This window comes from Plectropomus leopardus, chromosome 20, assembly GCF_008729295.1.
Source record: "Plectropomus leopardus isolate mb chromosome 20, YSFRI_Pleo_2.0, whole genome shotgun sequence".
NCBI classification, from domain to species: domain Eukaryota; kingdom Metazoa; phylum Chordata; class Actinopteri; order Perciformes; family Serranidae; genus Plectropomus; species Plectropomus leopardus.
In genome coordinates this window covers 8972345-8993542 of record NC_056482.1, presented here as the reverse complement: position 1 = coordinate 8993542, position 21198 = coordinate 8972345, and the positions used below count along the sequence as shown (strand labels likewise).

General features: G+C 40.5%; 1 protein-coding gene across 1 annotated transcript; it reads left to right on the top strand.

Annotated features, from left to right (window-relative positions):
- Positions 1-20740, top strand: LOC121959599 (heterogeneous nuclear ribonucleoprotein K-like). Its single transcript, XM_042509003.1, is given in 17 exon segments — positions 1-100; positions 2580-2689; positions 3872-3969; positions 4078-4134; positions 4967-5010; positions 7293-7342; positions 7345-7364; positions 9197-9310; positions 9719-9847; positions 10056-10363; positions 11751-11804; positions 12066-12105; positions 14674-14689; positions 15606-15638; positions 15767-15834; positions 15950-16119; positions 18630-20740. Coding segments are annotated over 16 exon segments (1293 nt in total). The 5' UTR covers positions 1-100; positions 2580-2628; the 3' UTR covers positions 18661-20740.
- Positions 20741-21198: the final 458 nt, after the last annotated feature.

Sequence of the window (21198 nt, the reverse complement as noted above, 5' to 3'; positions counted from 1 at the left end):
TCGAGCTCACCCTCAGTATTTCCTCTCCATGCTGAAAACGTGTGAACGCTTCTGGGCGAAGAAACCGTGGAGGACCGCAGTGAACGTGGCTCTGCTGCAGGTTTGTTTTTCTAGCCGTTAAAATCGCGTTAGCTCGGTATTTAACGTTGCGTCATTTAGCCCCGATTGCTAGCTATGGTTCCTGTAATTTGATTTCACAGCTGACATTTACAAGGATAGCCGGGTTGATTCATGTTGTGTCTCGCCAGTGAGTGTTGTACAGTCGCAACGTGTCCACTGTAGCTGCAGACACGCCTCGCCAAACACAGAGACAGCAACTGGCTAGCTCAGCGAAGCTGTTAGCTTAGCAAAGTCATGTCAACTTAGCAAGGGAGCTAGCTAACTTGCGCTTGCAGGCAGACAGGTGACAAACACGTTTTCCTTTCGAGTATTTGACATTGCGCAGGTAGCTTTTATGTAACGTTGGAGTTTCCTCGGGTAGCTGTTTTAGATTTATATGGAGTTAAAGGTGGGGAAAGACTACAGTGCGCGAGAGCTTTCTTCAAAACAGCTAATTTGGTAACCACCTACATGTTTCGAAGACAAGCTTCATGGACGAGGTAGCTGTAAATGCTCCCGAAAACACCGTATTTAAAATGGGTGCTGCTAATTCCTTAGCTGTGTAGGCGTTGACCAGCATCTCCCTATAATTTCGCAAGGCCTCAGTACAGTGAGTGATGCTTGCAGAAGTCTGTTATTGCAGTGTCTAACTTGCAACAGTGGGCAGTGCACGTAGGTGGACTGTATGCGTACAGTAGAGTTCATGCAGGCTATTTTAGACTATATTTAAAGTTTCTAGACCAAGAGTCTGAATGCTGAACTATCCAGGCAAAAACACAAGTCAGTTTTACTTACATACAGCAATATCCCAAATCACAGATTTGGCTCAAGAGGCTTTACAGTCTCAGGGTTTCCTACATATTCATTTATTTTATCATTAAAACATTTGCTGCCACAAATAGATTTTATGGCACTACCGAAAGCGATTATTTATTGCACCACACTCTGGGTGTGCCGTGCATACCGTTGTCACAGGTGGAGCAGCAGAACACCAGGCACAGTGAAAGTGAAACTCAACCGTTCATTGTGCTAGGTTTAATACTCAATTTATGGCCGTGGGCCAATCTGGCTCCCAATTGGTTGCCAAGTGGCCCCTCAACTATTTTAATTCTTATAAAAATACAGTGATTCATACTGGGAATTTTTTTTGTACCTTTCATATACATACAGTGCCAGAGTGCATAAAACAATATCAAAATAAAGCTTGTTTATCAATAACAAATGCCAGCTTAGGATCACCTGATCCCCAACAGAGGTCCTAGCTAGGCTCCTTATATCCTAAAATCCTAGAAATATCCATTACAACTCAAACTGCATCTCAAGGGAAAAAAATAACAACTCACAATGAGTTTTGCCTGTGCTACATTCACAGATGGCAAAAACATTCAAATTTAGAGAGGGGGGTTAAAAAAAGGCTCACATGAAGACAAGATTAAACAAAAACAATAAAATAATAAAGTAAGCTACCACCACACATAAATTCTGTGTGAAACGCTGACTATCTACTGCATAGGATATCCTCTGTCCTTATTCACCCAGTCGTAGGAATGGGTGAAAAAAAAAACAATACAGCAAAGCTTCGCAATATTTTTTTGTGGCCATATTGTTACTTTTTTTTCCCACTACATACATTTTTAATATTACAAATACAAATTAAAATGTTGGTAGCCTACTAGAATAATATAATCAAATTTTCCGTCCAAAATTATAGAAGTGATTATAATTAGATAATACAGATATTGGCCAAATATTCCTTTGGGGACATAATATGCACTTGGAAAAATGTAATAAATGGCAATATATATCAATATATTTTATTGCAGTACTCAGTAAATTGCAACACATTTAAAATCACAATAATATTGTATTGTGACTTAAGTATTGTGAGAGTATTGTATTATGGGGCAACAGTGGGCAGTGCATGTAGGTGGACTGCATGCATACAGTAGTGTTCATGCAGGCTAGTTTGAGACTATTTTTAAGGATCCAGTCCTGGATTGTAAATGCTGAACTACCCAGGTAACAACTCAAGTCAATTTCTTTTCTATACACCAATATCACAAGTCACAGATTTGCTTTAAGGGGCTTTACCATCTGGACAGCATAGGATGTCCTCTGGAAAAAAAAAACATACAGCATACTAGTATTGTGATAGCTTTATGTGGCAATATCAAACATTCTGTGTTTCCAACTTCCACGTTGTAATGATTTGCTGCTTTCTCTCATTTTATACAGTAGCAGACTGAGTAGCTTTATATTTTCCAGTGTTATTGGACGCATTTGAACCTGTTGTAGATGAAGATGGCAATGTAAAATGGACATTATTTTCTTGTGTAAAACAGGCCAAACAATCAGTCACTCTGTGATCGGCAGATTAACTGATAGGCCTGATAAATATATTCAGAAATATTTGATGTATCTTTGCTTGTACCATATATAGCCAGGCTGATGATATTATTGCTGCCCACCCCCTCTTTTAGCAGATCCAGGGAGAGGAGCCTGTTTGCATTCCACTGCAGGTGCAAAACAATGGAGGTGAAACTCGAACAGCAGGACGACGATATCGCATTCAGCAACACCGACACTAATGGTAAGATCACACATTTTCATTTTGATCATGACCATAATGTAAACTACATGAATTAACTCATGCATTAAGTAGAAAATGAACTGAGTGTGCGTAGTGTTATATCCAGCTCGAAGTACAGCGTGTAGATTTACTGGCTAATTAGTTCACTCAAGGGAGTAAAAGTGAAAAAAAACTGAGCATTTCTGGCTGGCACCACATAGCATGTGGACATGTCAGATGGTTGAGGGATTCTCCTGTCCAAGATACTGCTGTTCGGTGGGCCCTGAGCAGATCTGCCTGTGTTTTAATCCAGGAAGGGTACATGTTGGTGCTGGACATATTCCAGCATACAGTTGGCTGCTAAATGAAACACGTTCTTGGGGTAGAACATACTGTAGACCTAACACTCACCATGTATTTATATATTTGTCACTTCCATTAACCCATTAGTAGATATGGCTAGTGATGGTAATTTATTGTCTTTTGCATTTGTTTTTCAAAATATTACGCCTACATAGTCCTACATTTTAGCCACTATATGTAGCTTTTTGTGTGATAATAGAAGATGAAAGCAAGATGTTTTTAGAAAATAAGGTCATTCTGGTGAAACATGGCAAGTTAATGCTGCACCAGCAATAGCCATGGCCAAAGGCATGATGTCTTCAGGTTGTCTGCTTGTCGGTCTGTTTATTTGTAGTGAATATGATATCTCAATTAAGTCCTTGGGAATTTCTTCAAATATGGCACAAATATCTACTTGGACTCAACGATGATCTGATTAGAATTTGGTGGTCAAAGGACAAAAGTCAAGGACACTGTGACCTTGTCTGTCTCATTCTCATGAATGTGATATGTCATGAGCACCTGGAGGGAATTTTTACAAATTTGACACAAACGTCCACTTTGACTCAATGATGATCCGATCAGAATTTGGCAGTCAAAGGTCACTGTGACCTTGTGTCCATCCCATTCATGTCAATGCGATATATCAAGAAGATCTTGAGGGAATTTTCTCAAATTTGGCACAAACGTCAACTTGGACACAAGAATGAACTGATTAGAATCTGGTGGACAAAGGTGAAGGGTCAGGGTGACCTCATAAAACATGTTTTTGGCCATAACTCAGAAATTCATGCTCTAATTACAACAAAATGTTACGCAAATGTCGAGCTCAAATTTGACCTGAATTGTCTTCTCTCTCAGGTAAACGCCCAGCTGAGGACATGGACGAAGAACAGGCCTTCAAACGTTCTCGCAATGCAGATGAGATGGTGGAGCTGCGTGTGCTGCTTCAGAGCAAAGTAAAGACCCATTTACACAGTGGGGCTGCATTAGTTGTTGGGTCACAGTGCTGTTTTTTTCCTATCAATCAAAGTGATTAATTTCTAAGGACATTTTTTTCTTCACAGAATGCCGGTGCTGTTATTGGAAAAGGTGGCAAGAACATAAAAGCCCTACGCACAGACGTGAGTAAACAGACAAAAAAAAATGCTGCTGAGGTGAACATTTAGTTGGCTAATAAAACTGAAAGGATCCAGACCTAAATTCCAATTAATTCCAACCCCATACTCATTGGACTCCCTCAGAAACAGTCCCAGATTTCCTGCCAGCAGGTTGAAGACATGCACTGCTATTCAAAGACCAGTTTTCTTGAACGATGACATCAACTTGGCTCATTTGAAAGACGAGAAGGAAGGCCTTGTTTGACATTTTGTTTCCACTCTTCTTGTGAGTTTCAACCTGATGCCAATTCCCCTCACAGAGTGGAAGCTATGTCTAACCTTGAGCTGACAACAGGTGGCTGGAAGCCTGAGTGGACATAGTCTCAGGGATGTAAATCTCCAGACTGTGTTTAGTTTATCTTTGTCCAGGTCACACTTCCTGTTCTTCTTCACTCACCACAGTTTCAAGTCTCTCATTTCACTTTTGGGACAAAGTGTAGCGTGTATTCAATTAAAAATGTATTCCTTCTCCCCCTCTTCCCTTCTCCTTTACTTTTTTATTTATTTTATTATTTTTTTTTTATTTTTGGCCACCTTCCTCCGTTGCCCATGTACTGGATCGACATGCCCCTCCTGCCTTGCCCACCTTGACGTTGGCCCAACCTCCGCCCGCCCCTGAACGCCCGCCCGCCCGCCCACCTGACACTCCCGGTTGGCCCCGCCCATAAACCGTGCCCCTCCTTAAACGGGCGCCTAACTTGACATCTTGTGATTGAATGCCCCCGCCCAATGCCAACCTCCTCCACCACAACCACCACCACCACCACCACCACCAACACCACCTCGGCCCATGCAGTACAATGCCAGTGTATCAGTCCCAGACAGCAGTGGCCCAGAGCGGTATGTCCCACCAGTTATTGCCTCACTGCCTGATTAGAACAGTGAAACACATGTCTTTGATAACCTGCCTTCTGTTTCATTTGAACATTTTTATATACATGACAGTATACTCCCCCCTCCCCCCCCCCCCCCCCCCCCCGCCCCTCCCCCCCCCGCCCCAGCCTCTCCTTTTGATTTTTATGTCCATTTTAAGCATCTCCATTGAGTTGGACTTCATTACAGTTTATTGTCCAGAGTCACTGACAACCCACTACCAAGTAGTTAAAGAATAGCACCACAGCTGTTGGATGTTGTTTTTTCCGTGCTGTGATGTTTAATTTCACCATGAAACTTGTGGAAAGCAGACATCTTTTTCTCGCTCTGTCCTCTGTGGCCCACCTGGCCCCACTTACCTCCGACCTCCCCCTCCCTCCTCCACCCCACCCCCCTCCTACCCCACTGTTGTCAGCATCACTGTCCATGATTTCCGAGAGAGCGCTGGCTCTCGTCTGGAGGCTCCGTCCCCCACTCTGTCACTCATCAGTGTCGTGTCTTTATTTCATTGTGCTGTTCTGTTGAATTTCTCTCAGGCCACATCGGATCAGAGCTGCCTGCCAAATCTTTTCATAACCCCCTTCTCCCCCAACCTCTCCACCCCTGCTCCTGTCCTGTGCAACAAAGTAGTTGGTAACCACACGCATCTCTTTCCCCTCCTCAACCCCCTCTGCTCTGTTAAGGCTTTGACACACCAAGCTGACATTAGAGAACTCGCGGCGATGAAAGCCCGCTGCTGTGTCGCCGTCGCGTTGCTGTTTCTCGCCAAAAAGTTGCACGTGAACACACCAAACCGACGGCCAGCAAGCACATATGTTGTGTGCCTGCGTGAGAGGAAATACCCCTCCATACCAGCAGACAGCAGTCATCAGTATTCATCATTCAAAACGAGAAACCGGAAAACGCCTTGACGCTAGTTAGCCAACTAGCACATGAACAACACAATCCAATACTGAAAGCACAGAGCATATTACTGAAATGTTTCTTTTAAGACCTCAACCAATCTTACCTCATGCCTCACCAATAGTAATGGAATTTCACAATGACATTTTCCAGGCCTGGAATAGTCATCGAACTAGTGAAAATCAATGAATCTTTTGGTAAAATTTATGGAAATGGCTTGTCTGTAATAAATTTAATTTAGAAATAGGGCCATTTTTTTGGGGCGATTGTTTTAAAGAGAATTTAAGTGTTTTTTTTTTTTTTTTCCTAATTTTTGTAAGACAACAACTAAATTTTCTTTTTAAAAAATGTGGCAATTTTTTGGGATGGGAACCCTGCTTATACTACAACTTTGTTTCGACCTCGCTCCCTCTTAACGTTAGCTGTTTGTTTACATTTTTCACTTCAGTTTCTGATCTCATGCGCTGAGGTGGACTGCTAATCAGAGTGGTTTCATTTACCGATGGTATCCACAGACAACGGTGTCGATTCAACATGCTGAATTGGCGGAAAAAAAGCTGACGAGGGTCGACGAGGGCCAACGGTGTGGGACACACCTGTGGTGACGACGGCTGCAGACGCTCAGCCGTTGGCTTTGTGTGTCACAGCCTGCTGGTATGGAGGGGAATCTCCTCTCAGCTCGGCGCAGAAAGTACACGCTGGTTGGCTGTTGTTTCGGTGTGTTTATGTGCAACTTTTTGGCAGAGACACGGGGACGTGAGGCGACACAGCAGGGTTTCGTCACTGCTAGTTCTCTGATGTCAGTTTCGTGTGTCTTGGCTTTTGCTCTTCTCTACTGCCCACCTCGTTTTTTCCTCACCTCAGCCCCCAAGCCCCCCCCCCCCTCCCCACCTCTCCCCTCTCTTCCCCAACCCTCCTGGTCACAAAGAGAAGGTGTGCTGGTGGCGCAGTTGTCATGGCAAGTTTATGTTTGAGTTTGTTATGTTCCTTTTCCCCAACTTGCTGGTGGTGGGATGGTATAGAAGATCTCTTTCTGACACCCCCTCTCCCTCAACTCTGTGTGGCCAGTCTTCCGTTAATTTGAGCCGTTCTGAAGCTGCCCATCCTCCCAAGACTTAATAATATTAGATTGAGTGCATGTCAGCTGCTTATTTAATTAGTGTAGTGTTGGGGAAAAGTTATAATTGTGCGCAGTATGCAGCAGTCTTAATTTTTTTTGTTTTGTTTTTTATAGTTTGAAACCTTTCGTGAGTTTGTCCGTTACTGTTTGTTGGACTGCTTCTCGCTCTACTTTTTGTCCCCCTTGTAATGCCTTGCTTCCTTTTGGCCAAAATGGTTCCTGACAGGATCCTGAGTGTGAATGCCAGCATCGATACTATTGGAGAGATTCTGCTGAAATTATACCAACTCTAGAGGAGGTAAGCAACCACGGTAATTATTGTTGATTATGTGTGTGTGAACCAAGGGCGAGTTCAGGATGATGGACGACATTCCCTTAAATTTGCTGCTTGTTGAAATGTATGGAATATAAAAGTATATAATTTGGTATATGCAGACCTAATGGTACTTAAAGGGACAGTTCATCCCAAAGTCAAAAATGTATATATTTACTCCAACCTGTAGTGCTGTTTATCAGACTAGATTGTTTTAGTTTGAGTTGCCAAGTTTTGGAGGTATCAGCTGTAGAGATGTTCTCCCTAATATAAAGGCATGAAATTGCACTCAACTTGTGGTGCTCAAAGCGCCAAAAACATACATTTGAAAAACTCGACAGCAATGTCTCTTCCCCAGAAATCATGACCTGGTTACTCAACATAAGAGAAGAAGAAAGAATGCATCTACTTATGGACGAGGGGCTTGTGATAGCGCGAAATGTAAACATTAATGGTGCTAGCCACAGCTGATCTGTAATATTAGCCAGCCCAGTGGTGCTAGGTGATCTAGCAGTAGGTGCAATAGGTTTTGCACCATTCCTTATTGATTGTTGGTGCCGCGTCAACTAACGAGCAATGCGTCAACAGAGGTAGTGAAGAAGAAGAAGAAGACTGCTAGCATGTATGTAAACAGTGCAAGATTTTAGGTATTTAAAACATGGTTTGCAAATGCTGTATGAGGAAGGCACAGTGTTCAACATATTTGTTAGATGAGATATTTTGCTTAGTAATACTGAATGTAAACCTACTGTAAACTTTTTACAAAGAAACTCCACAAAGTGGAGCGCGAATCTGTCATTTGTACAGACCAATCATTGCAATGACACCCATGTGGTTGACACCCACACCACCATATTTAGCAGTTGGCACACAATGCTTCAGATGTGTCCAAGCATCAGAGTGAAAGATTTCTATTAGTCTTAAGTTCTGTTCACCTCATAACACATCATGCATCTTACTTTGTTGGCCTTGAATATATTTTCCAAATGGCATCTCTGTAATAACTGCCACTTTTGTGAAGCTCACAGTAATTAGCATTTGTCTTGACGGTCACAGAAAAATAATTCAGTGTTATTTTTGAGGTGGTTGTTTTTTTCGGTAATTTTCTAACTACTGAGTCGAATCTTGGTTTCTTTAATGAGCTCAATCTTTTGCCACTACTGCTCTCCTAAACCAGCACAGTTTATGTTTTTGTTTGCCAAATGCTGTCATGATTTACTGAGAGTTTCTCTTGTCATATGGTAATTTTAAAGACTGATGCAACAGCGATTTAAGTGCCAATTATTTGCTGTTGTTAGTCTGTCAGCTGCCCGGTGCTGTTTTAAAAACATATCTTCTAAAATTGACACCTGCTGCTTATTACTATTTAATATCACAAGTGTGAATTCACTAATGTGCAATAATATTCCCAACTACATCTTATTAAACAAGACTACATCCATTCAAACAGATTGCAAATATGTTTTTATTTTCTATAATCAAAACTGCATAGGGTAAGTTGTAATCTGTTTTCGGATTGGTTCATGAGTTTGTTAATTTAAAACTTCCATCAAGTGTTTACAAGCACATAACATAAGCTTGTAATGAAGTTTTTAGTTGCGTCTGTGGTCCTGAATGTATCTGTTGTACAGACATTCATATTTCTGTGTATAGATTATTTCAAATTAAAAACCCACCACATGTTGTAGTGGTCTTTTTCCATGTTTTTCTCATATTTTCAAGATTGGGAATCTAAGTGCAAGAATGCTTTATTAATCAACAATGGGAACAGCTTCAGGTGCTACTGACATCACTGATCATGCTTTGTGTTTCTTTAGTACCAGCATTACAGTGGGATTGATTTTGACTCCGAGCTTCGCCTGCTGATCCATCAGAGCTTGGCAGGGGGCATCATCGGAGTAAAAGGTGCCAAGATAAAGGAGCTGAGAGAGGTAGGACAGAGTCCAGATTAGTATTGCTTTGATGCTCTGCACCAACAACAGTTGGCCCACAGGTGAATTATTTAAAAAACATAATTTTTCCATGTATTTTGTGAGTTGCACTAGCAATAATTACTTGACATACATGTAGTAAAGACTATTTTTTATGTCTCCACACTGGATTACAATTCAGTGATCAACATCACAAAAGATGTTTTTGGCCATAACTCAAGAATTCATACTCTAATTATGACAACATTTAACACAAATATCATATAGGATTGATGATGACACAAAGTTAAACCCTGAAGAAAGTTCAGGTCTAGTTTGCTGGTGTCATTGGCTAATTTAGGAGCAAAACAATCAGTGAATTTGATGCAGTTGATGTACGTCTGATATTTTAATGTTTTCATGCACTAGAACACCCAGACCACCATCAAGCTGTTCCAGGAGTGCTGTCCACACTCCACTGACAGAGTCGTCTTGGTGGGAGGAAAGCCAGAACGTGTCATTGAATGTATAAAAGTTATCCTGGAGCTGGTGTCAGAGGTTAGTTTACATTTCTGAGATCTGCTGAAAGCTTCAATATACTTTATATAGTCATGCGTTTCATGATATATAGATGTCAGTGTAGTTTATAGCCTCAGAGACTAGAGTCCATTATTTTAAAGTAAAAGTCAACAATTTTAAGTGTTCAGAGTATCATTGTTTATGTAGCAGTCTTTCACGATCTCTTTAATTTCTTTTCATTTTGCAGGCGCCAATCAAAGGTCGTGCTCAGCCTTATGACCCTAATTTCTATGATGAGACATACGACTATGGCGGTTTCACCATGTTATTCGAGGAGAGAGGCAGACGACCCATTGGCGGCTTCCCCATCCGTGTGCGTGGGGGCTTTGAGCGCATGCCCCCAGTTCGTGGCAACAGACCCATGCCTCCTTCCAGAAGGGATTACGACGACTTGAGCCCCCGTCGGGGTCCTCCACCACCGCTGAGCAGAGGGGGGCGAGGGGGCAGCCGAGCACGTAATCTGCCTCTTCCCCCGCCACCACCGCCAAGAGGAGGGTGAGGAGGGGCATACATACTACAGATGCTTTTACACTTCTGTTTCTGGTTTGTTAAAATGAACTCTGGTGTGTTTGCCTAAGTGGTTTGGTTTGTATTGACTTCACAGTAAAAGCTCTTCCTTAATCAGAATCAGATTTATTACCAAGTAAGGGTTTCACTTATAAGGAATTTGCTCTGGTCTTGGTGCAAACATTAAACATACAATAAATATTAAGATAAATCAAAAAAAGGCAAAGAACTGCAACGCTCAAGAGCAGGAATTTAGATGGAAAAGTAATAGTAAAAACATGACAAATATGTACAATAGTAATAATAGGGTAGTTTTTATTTCTGTTTCTGTCTGTTCATCAGTAATGATATACATGGTTTGCTTTATTTTTTTGAGAGAGAGAGCTTTTTGTGGCATCACAGAACATCAAAAAGCCCATGTGTGATTTGCTTTCAGTAACCAGTATTTGATTTCCCCAAGTGGATGCATGTAAGGATGATGATGCAGAGAGTTAGATGCCAAAACTGTCACTTAAATGGGTTACCTGTCAGGCCCAGGCCTCCAGGAGGGTCAGAAGAGGAGAAATCTCCTAAATGATGTCACACTGGGGTGCAACTAATGTGCAGTAAAACCTGGTCTGCAGTTGCCGAAGGGCTTACAGCTGGCACACTATCATAGAACAAAAAAGTACGTAATAAAAGACAAACAAAAAAACGTTCTATTTTATATTGACCACCATCAATTTGAGTGTACTTAAAAGTTTTGTCAGGCTAAGTGCACTTAAGGAGGCTAAAAATAGCACACCCAAAGAGAACCTCAGTGCACACTGGCTCTTTATTTTCTGTGCTGTCTGCTGTAACCCTACAACATCACAGCACAAGATATGTTGTGAATTTGTCATCCCCTAAGATCCCATTGAGTCAAAGAGCGTGTCCCAGCTTCTTTTTAACAGCCGGAATTTCAAGCTAATTTCTATAATGGCCAAACAGTTGCAACCTCAGAATCCGTTACATGATGCTTTTGGGCCAGATTTTTTTCCCATTGTCATGCACTGGAAAGAGATTTTGGATCATTATCTTTAGATTTTGATCCGTTCATTCCTGTAACATTTGGAAAAGTCGAGCGTGATTAAATTATTTTATCCCCATTCAAGTTGGTGGAGTGCTTACCTTGAAGTAGCTGGCTTGATCAGTGAAAGTCACCGGGGTCATTTTCTACCCGGCAGTTAAACTTTTTGACTTCATGTGCCACTAACCCACAAAGTCAGTGCAAAAGTGGATCTTTTTTTTATTGATCTGGACCAAATGAACCAAACTGCAGGTGTAAAAGCATCCTCCTTAAATATCCAATTGATACAGTTGGACATTTCTATTTTATTTTCTTCCTTGTTTACAGGGGAGACCGGTTCTCACATGGAAGTTATCATGGCGGCATGGACGACAGACCAAGGTGAACATGTAGTAGGGATGACTGTAATTTAATTTCTCTCAAAAGCAGAGCAACAGATATCATAAGTTGCTCAGTAGCAAAATGTCAACCCACCAGCCCTGATTCAGAGTTTGATCACAGGTCATCTGTAGAGTCTGCATGTACTTTTACACCCACAGCTTTCTAAATACCAATCTAACAGCGCTGACCTGCTTCATACTGTAGCGTCAAGTGTCCTCCAGAGTAGAGAAACTGTATTAATGTGTCCCTTTTTGTCTGTAGTGACAGAAGAGGCCGAGGAGGAGACCGTTACGACAGCATGGTGAGTGCCGTCTGTTTTTACAGGTGCTGCTGTGTTTTTGTAGCTGCCTCGTTGTGTGTAGTCGGTGTTTGTGAATTATGTCTCAGACGAGGTGATTGGAATTCCTTTTTCTGAGTGTAGTATAAGCACGGAGGCACGGACACTGTGCTGCTTTTTCACTGTGTATTGCACACTGATCTGGGCCTGTTGTTGCCTGGTAACAGTTGTCTCCGTGGTTACCACAGAGCAGCTGAGTACGTAGTCCAGAGATCCACCAGGCTAGCAAATGAACTCAAGTTGAAACCAAAGCAGTTCCTGAACAGGTTTCCTTCAGGTCTTGGCTGCAAGATAATAGTTCAAATAAGGTGGTAAAGAAACATTTGTTTATATAAATACCTTTTATGCTCTTTGTTGATTCATTCTTGAGATGTAAGGAGAAACAAGGTTTGCTCCAAACCAACATAAATTTTAGACATGTACCTACTTGTTTAAAGGCCACTTAGACTTTTTTTTAAAATCAAAATGCAAATGAATTTCAGAAGTAAGGGCTTCTAGAGACGAAAGTAACTTGAATACGATATAAAGATAGTCTTGGATAATAAGCTAAGCCATTGCTTTTTTTTTACCCATCAAAATACACATTTGATTTACTGTTGAGGAGAGTTTACAAGCACAAATAAAAGAAATGTGTGTGTTTTATGATGTTTTATCTTAGAGTAAAATAAAATCTGTTTCGAGCTCCTCTTCTTCTTACTCAAAACTAGGAGTCAGAGTGGTATGTACTATATGGTCTTCTTAAATTCAGAAGAACTACACTTAGTGGCCACTATACAAGGTACCCTTGATTGACCCTAGAACAACCTGAATTCTTCATGGCACGCTGCAATCTCCTGTTCTGCGACATCTTAAAGGTGCTCAGTTGGGTTAAGATTTGGTGACTGTAGAACTTAAGTATGCTGAGTCATGTTGATGCAACCAGCTTCAGGTGATTTGTCTGCATTATGCTGCTGGAAGAAGCCATTAGAAGGTGTGTAGACTGTGGCCATAAACGATGCATGTGGTCAGCAACAGTCCTCAGACTGTGCTTTTTACAAAACACTTAAAATGGGGCCAATGTGTGGCAAGAAAACACTTCCCACATCATTAAAGCCAATTCATACTTCACGTGTCCACGTGTCTGCAGGAGTCTGCTTTAGCCCATGTTACATGAATGTCATCATCTGCCATGTTCGTGGGGGTTTGCACAGACCTCTGTGTGGATGTTCCTCCGCAGCCTATAAATTTGTGACTGCGTTGACTGTACGTATAGCAAGCGAGCTGACTGGCATGCTCCAGTTACAAAATCTAGTCTGTTGTTCCACACTCCCGACCAGTTGCTGGCATATGCACCTCTAACTGGTTTGCCAAGAACTGCACTCAGAAGAAGACTTTCTTGTGAAAGCAGTATCTCAAGAACACCTTGAGGGGATTTATTCAAATTTGACACAAACATTCACTCGGGACTCAACAACGAACTGATTCGAATTTGGCGTCAAAGGTCAAGGTCGCGTGACCTTGCATCCATCTCATTTTTATGAATGCAATATCTGAAATGGCCTTACAGGGTTTTTTGGGGGGGGGGGGGGGGGGTTGGGGTTAGAATCTGGTGGTTGGAGGTCAAAAGTCAAGGTCATGTTGACCTCATAAAACACGTTTTTGGCCGTAACTCAAGAACCTTGAGTGGCCACCTTGAAACTGTGCTGATTGTGGAGATCATCGGTGCTGCTGGGAGGAAGATGTGTGTGAGGCATCATGTTTTCAAAGACATGGACGTACACTGTGAGTGCAGCTTGACCATGTGCGGAGGCTCACAACCGTGTGGCAGTATTTCTACTTCCAATCTTCTATTCAGTAAAAAAAAAAAAAAAACGTACAGGATTAAATTCTGAAATATAAAATAAAATAAAAAAAGCTTATCCTGTCTTTGGCAGTAGGTGTCACACCAACATGTCTATATCTGTGGTTCAACGCTGCAGCTGGTGCCAATCTTGCTATTGCCAACAGATCGCACACGTTGGACTCGAACTGCAGGTCTAACTGCTGACACTTTCAGGTGCTTGGTGTCAATGGTGCTGTGCCTCTGTGGATGTAAGGTTGTGTGTCTACGTGCCAGTTTTTCGATACCTAGTGCTTTTTAGGTGTGTCTAAGCAGTTGTCACATTTTCAAATGTATATTTCCTGTAACGCATATAATCTCAGGGTGCTCCCAAAATTACTTTGGATCGTTTCAGTGGCCTACAGACCTCAGATTTCAAACCAATGATGTACTTTTCAGATAAAGTAGAATGGGATATTTGAAGCGTGAATGTCACTGAAAATGTGAAGGGACTGCTTAATGCTGTGGAATCAGCACAGACTTAGATCTGTGCTGAATCCTGCTCTGGATGCAGAAATGATCAACCCAGTACCTGCCAGGTTGTTTGTCATGGATACGTGGTATATTATTGTACAGAAAACTTAAAAATGTCGTGAGAGCAAACTGGCATTATTCTGTCATTAAAACTGTTTCATATTTGCCTTTTTTTCCCTCCAATCACTCCTGACATGCAGAGTGGAGGCGGATATGGTGAGTGTCGATATTTACATAAATCCTGCACAGATTTAGGTTATTTTATCAAAATCATGTCTTCTTTTATTTTCAAGATGTCTTATTATTACATATTCAGCCACTATTTGTTTCAGGCATGTCATTTATGGGCAGCCACGTAGGCTCTGTCATTGGTTTTTGGGTCCAGAGTTGGCTTTTGCCCTGAATGTCCACTTTATTAGGAACATTTGTCCAATCTAATACAGTCCAATACAACAGCCCTGATGTGACATTTATCTTAATGAAACTCACAGTGTTCAGTTTTTTGAGTGAAATGCTCATAAATTTGTAAACTCAATTACATTCATCACTGAGGTCAAAGTTAGAGTTATAAATTCAGCCATGGTTTTTTGTCCATCGATTATTTAACTTCTAAGAGACTTACATGGGTTCCTTCGAATTTCCTGTAGGAAATTAATACTTGAGACCTTCTGGCATAACACATAAGGGAAGACCTGAGTAGCTAAGAATTTTTCTTACAACATTCAAAGGAAATTCTTAGGGTGATTTTTTGCAACTTTTTTTCTATGGCATCCTCTGTTGAAAATGTAAGAGCAACCTTAGCTAAAGTGGTTTCATGCAACCAGGCACAGTTAGGTTAAAACCTGTCTTGTGACCTGATCATACTGCGGCTTGTCCCTGTTGTAAAGCTCTGGCAAAAGGTTCTGACATTTCCCTGCATCCTAGGAATGACAGTGAATAAACATTTCCCATTAAGAAAAACAAAAACATGATTTCCTTTTAAAGTATTCGTTACAGCACAAAAAGAAAAAAAAATGTATTTGTCTTGGACGTTTGCCTTATTGCTTGTTTGCTATCAAACGATCTCTTGTCATTGTCCCTGTGGTCCATTTTCATTTTTATCTTTCTTGTTTCCTTTCCAATGTTTCCAAAGACAACAATTCTTCCTGGGAGCACTTTCAGTCTGGTGAGTGGGGATGGATGATTATTGTCCCAGTGTCTTGTCCCCTAACCTAAAACGATTTCTTCCTCTTATCACCTGCTTTAGTTAAAGACAGTGTCACCTTAAGTGTTCTGTCTCCCCTCCCCCTGCAGGTGGTAGAGGCTCATACAGTGATATCGGAGGCCCAGTCATCACAACACAAGTCACCATCCCAAAAGATGTAAGGAAGACATCTATTCTAAAAAAAAAAAAACAGGATTTTTATAGTAAAGAATGAAAGAAAGACATTTCACCCCTGAATCCATTTTCAGTCGGCCTGTGTGGTTGTTTTTCAGCTGGCTGGCTCCATCATTGGTAAGGGCGGTCAGAGGATCAAGCAGATCCGCCACGAGTCCGGGGCATCCATCAAGATTGATGAACCACTAGAGGGCTCTGAGGACCGCATCATCACCATCACAGGAACACAGGACCAGATCCAGAACGCCCAGTACCTGCTGCAGAACAGGCATGTGCTCCTGTGATTCCCCCAAATGTGGTCTCCTCTGAAGGCCTGTATGTTCATCCACCACCGGGTGGAAGTAAACTTTTGTTTATGTGCTGCGTTTAATAGTTAACTAAAGCTTAAATGTATTGACCCCCATGAATAAAACTGTCTTGTAGCCAGGTGAAACTCACACACAAACTTAATAGTAAAATACATAAAATATATAATGAGGTTGTCCATTGATGCTATTATTTTAAATGTATTATACAACATACATTGCATTTATTGTCACTACCACCTCCAAAGTTTTCAGATCACAGATCAGTCACAAAAACTGAACACCAGAGTGGTGTTCATTTGTCCAAAGCTGAAATGATGGTAGTCTAATTGGTTAATTGATCAAAAGAAATATAATTGCCAGCTATTTTGATAATTAATTCCTCATTTTAATAATCTGTGAGGAAAACACGGCAAACTCTTTATGGTTTCACTCTCTAAAATGCGAGGATCTGCTGGGTTTGATGTTTCCGCCTTAAACTGTTAACTGAGGCTCCGTCTAAAGAAATTCTGCCCATAATAATTTCGTTTCACAAAATATCTCCGTCTGCACTAGAATGCAAGAAGGACTCCAAAACTCACATTAGCTGTTTTCCATAGTCTCCCCTTGTCACACTGATAGTAAAGTGTACAGCAGAAACTCAACTTGCTTTGCCTAAGGGCCACTTTGCAAAATGACAGGAGCCCAGGGGCCAGTCATACACACTTTAGGCATACGCAGGCGCATTTCTAGGATTTGATGACATTCTGGGCTTTGTCGAGACCTCTGTCTGACCTCTTTCTGCACCTTTTCAGAGTAACAAAATATCTCAGTGTGAATTCACAACATTTCGTTTTCATTCATCAGCTCACTCAAAAACAAAAGTGATGCTCCGGCCATCAAAAGTTTTCTCTCCATTCCTTATCGACAACAATCCCACCATCAAAACTGTCCCACCATCTGCTGGTTCGACTGGGCCTGACCCAAAATCATTGTTTCTGGCTGGCTTTAAACCACGGACACCGGGGCAGACCAAATAACATTGTGCGCAGCAGATGCCTCCGTTCATGCATGAGGCGGTGCAGCAATATTAAGTCAATATTTAGTATAAAGACGTCATTAGGGCTAAGCAGTGCAAACAAAAAGTAAACAAACCGGTAGTCTGACGATGTTATTGTTTGTGTTGCATGTTCATTACACAAATCAACAATGAACATGCAAGATTTGAAGAGATGACGTTACTGTTTCCCAAATGCTCTGTTTTATTTGTTTTGTTTTGTTTTTTCAGATTATTTTTGTGGCTTTTGCCTTTGTTGCAGATAGAATCAAACCCGTAACTGCTGCAATGAGGACATAGCCTCTGTATGAGGCACCCGCCATAGCAACATAGCTACTGGACGCCCCCAAATGCTCTGTTTTACATGTCCACACAGATACACAGTAACCAGAGAATAGGGAAAATAAGTGACCTAGATAGGGGTCGACTGATATTGGTTTTTCAGGACCAATATTGATTATTAGTGCTTAATGAGACTGATACCCGATATTTGGAACTGATATGCATTTATAATAAAAATAAAAAAATATTTGGAATATAATTATCTAGGCCCAAAGGCTATAATTATAATTTGGAATATAACAAACACAAACACAAAACTTTGCTTAAATGCCTTTATCAAATGTTGATTAAAACCTGAAACTTTTAACATCATATACAGCAAGTTTCCAGCAACATTTTTTTTAAGTTAAGTGAAAATTTAAATATAAAGTAAAAGTTCCTCTCATGCTGACACTCTCTTTGTTTGTATTGCAGACGGCCTTCCCTGTAATCCACACACTTTTTCATTAATTCATTTTATCTGCGATCATTAAAATAAAACGCAGATGCAGATAATCGGTAAAATGCCTAATATCGGCTCCAGTGATCAGCCAGGCCGATAATCTGTTGACCCCTAGACCTAAAACTGTGGTCGCATGAGGACAAGAACCAAAACATAAAGGAAAAAAATCATTTAAAAAATATATGTCTGAATATCTTTGAGGTTTGGGCCGTTCATTGAGCAAATTGAAATTCTGTGGGGCATTTTTCATTATTTTGTTACCTTTCATAGACAGCAGTAATTGTCAAACTAACAGATAATGAGAAAAATAATTATTTGCACATTAAGCCAGAATTTAAGGTGTTGAGCCTTTTTTTTCTTTCAGTAGTATTTCATCTTGAAGAGCTTTTCAGTTCACAGACACTTCCTTTCCCCCGTCACTAAATGGCTAAGCTGGTCTCAGCAGTCGTAATGCTTCTTGCAGACAGAATTTATTTCCAGCCCTGACCTTGGCACACTTTTTATAACTTACAATTGTGCTCCACATGAAAAATGTCTCACAGTTTGCAGCATTCTGCTTTAACAGCTCCTGACTCATGTCACGTCCATGTTTATATAAATATTATGAATTCTGTCATGAAATGTCCTCACCCTCGTGTGTCTTTTTATTTCAGTGTGAGGCAGTACTCCGGACGGTTCTTCTAGGAAAAGGGAAGTGAAGAAGAGTGAAGCCATGCTGCCATACTGTTTCCTCCTCCTATTCAGAGCTTACATTCCTCTGCTTTGCCTCCTTCCCTCACTATCAAACACTACACCATCGATCTATAAATCTTTATTTTGAGGAGTTTTTGAAAAATCTTAAGCTGTCAAAAAAAGCAAACAAGGAGTCAACAACATGTTTCTGTGCTGGTGTAATTATTTTTAAGGAGATCATTGTGCCGTCATTGGAGTAAACTCATCCGTGTGATAACTTTTGGTGTTGTGAGCCACCCCCGGGGCCCTTATCTCCCTCATTTCAGTACAGCATGCAGAATGTAATCATTTTGTAAAGAACATTATGTGAGTTTAAGGTTTTTTCATTTTTACCCCCTCAAACATTCAAGCACACTTTCTAAATCAAGATGCATGGTCTCAGAATGGTTAAAGAACAATCTAATTGAACTCTAATTTTATACAACATCCGATAACATCTTTTTCCACTGTCAAATGAAGTGCTTTGTTTTTGTAAGATCAGCTTTAATGAAGTAGTTTGACATTTTGGGAAATACACTCAATGTTCTGGAGGAGAGTGAGATTAGAAGATAGATACCACTTATGTGTCTGTATGGTAAATATGAACTGCAGCTGGTTAGCTTAGCATAGCATAAATACGGGAAACCAGGCAAACCTGCTTTATTAATGATGTTCAAGGTCAACATGCTCCACATACTAGCACCTCTAAAGCTAGCTAACCCACAATTTATTTATTTTTTGTTAAAAACATGCAAAATCAAAGTGTAAAAACTACCCTTTTTTGTTTTTGGAGCAGTAACCATATGTGCTGTCTCTCCTGGTTGCCTGGCAACAGAGATGACACTTTTTTGTAGGCCAAGGCAAGTTATTTTTGCCCCGGTACCCCTGTCAAAAAAGCCTATGGGATTTTTCATTTGGATTATTGCTCAATATAATCTATGTGGCAACAAACATTTCTGATACTTGTTTTGTTCAGCAAGATAATCTTCTCAAATGAACACCATTTTTATGATTTTTGAAACCTAAATGCAATCGCGGGAAGTAAAAAGCTAATGCTAGGCAATAAACGTACTACTTTATGTTTGCAAGATAAAACGTCGCTGTTACGAGGCTGTAAAGCCGTGTTTGGCGTGACGACATTCTGTTGTCTCACTTAGCCACGTTAGCAACCACCTTTCTTAAGACACATGAAAACTTCACAGTTCACAAGTGGGGTATTTAGTGACGTATTTTACATAGTAGGTGAAGCTAAAATGCTAACTCTTGTCAGTGGGATACTAGTAATTGGAGGTAACCACAGGTAAAACAGTGAATCTATATTGTTATCCTTTTGTAGGAATTAAATGAGAAATTACTTGTTAATTAGTGAGCATTTAAGGTCCTCGTACTGTAGGTGGACTTTCATTTAGCTGAACAAAGCCAGGCTAGCTGTTTTCCCCGTTTCCAGTCTTTGCCCTAAGCTATCAGTAACTGTACAGATATGAGAGACGCATGGTATCAGTCTTCTATTCTCCATCAGAAATCGAATAAGACAAATTTTCCAAAATGTCATACTTTTGCTTTACGTTGGAAAAATGTGCCAGTGTGAAATAGAATAAGAATTTTTAAAGAGATTTTTTGTTTTTCATAGAAAGACAAGGAGCTGTATAAAGTGTGTGTGTATATATTTACATAGAATTTCACGAGTGGTTAGGTTAGACAGGCCCAGAATACTCTTTGGAAGGATATGGTGCCAAAAGAAAGGTTTGGTAATCTTTTTTCTCTATTTCTATCATTATTTGATTTTCTGCCACTCATGACTCGCTGTAATGCAAACTTTATATCTGATCTTTATGATCCATTCTTGCAAAATTGTCTTTTATTTTTGACAGTTTGGAAGCATTTTAAAAGTTTGTGTTTTTTTGAAAGGCTCTCTGGAGAAGCAGTTTTGAATGAGGAGCGTACAGCTTTGAGTCTGTGAGTGGTGTTTTCTGTCCAGTTATATCTGTATCTTTGTGTCTGATATCTGTAGTACCTGCAGGTGTTTAGTAAATAAAGTCTGTGTCACAGTTCACCAAGTGTGTATTCAGTGTTATTTCAATAGGGGAGTAATAAGGGACTGTTCTTTATTTATGAGAAGCAAGGGGTGGTACAAAACAGAGGAGACTTAATGTTTGTAAGCACTGTGGAGGGCATTATGTGTTTTGATTTGTATATGGGGAGGCATATAACTCATATAGACCATTTATCATCACCAGAAACTGTGAGATATGGTTATTTATGATGAATGGAGGGTTGTGCATTTCCCCCCAGTCACTCAGGGAAGCTCGGGGAAAAATATTTGTAACTGGGGAGTGTTATGTTATTATTAAAAAAAAAAAAAGCAAGTCTGGAACAAAAAGACATAAGAAAATGCAAAAATGAAATAAAATAAGCTATTCTTTTATTTATTTATTTAATTATTGCAATTTTTGCCAAGTTGCTTATTGCCCTTTTCCCATGTTTTCAAAAGAAATCAAACCAGTTTTCTTA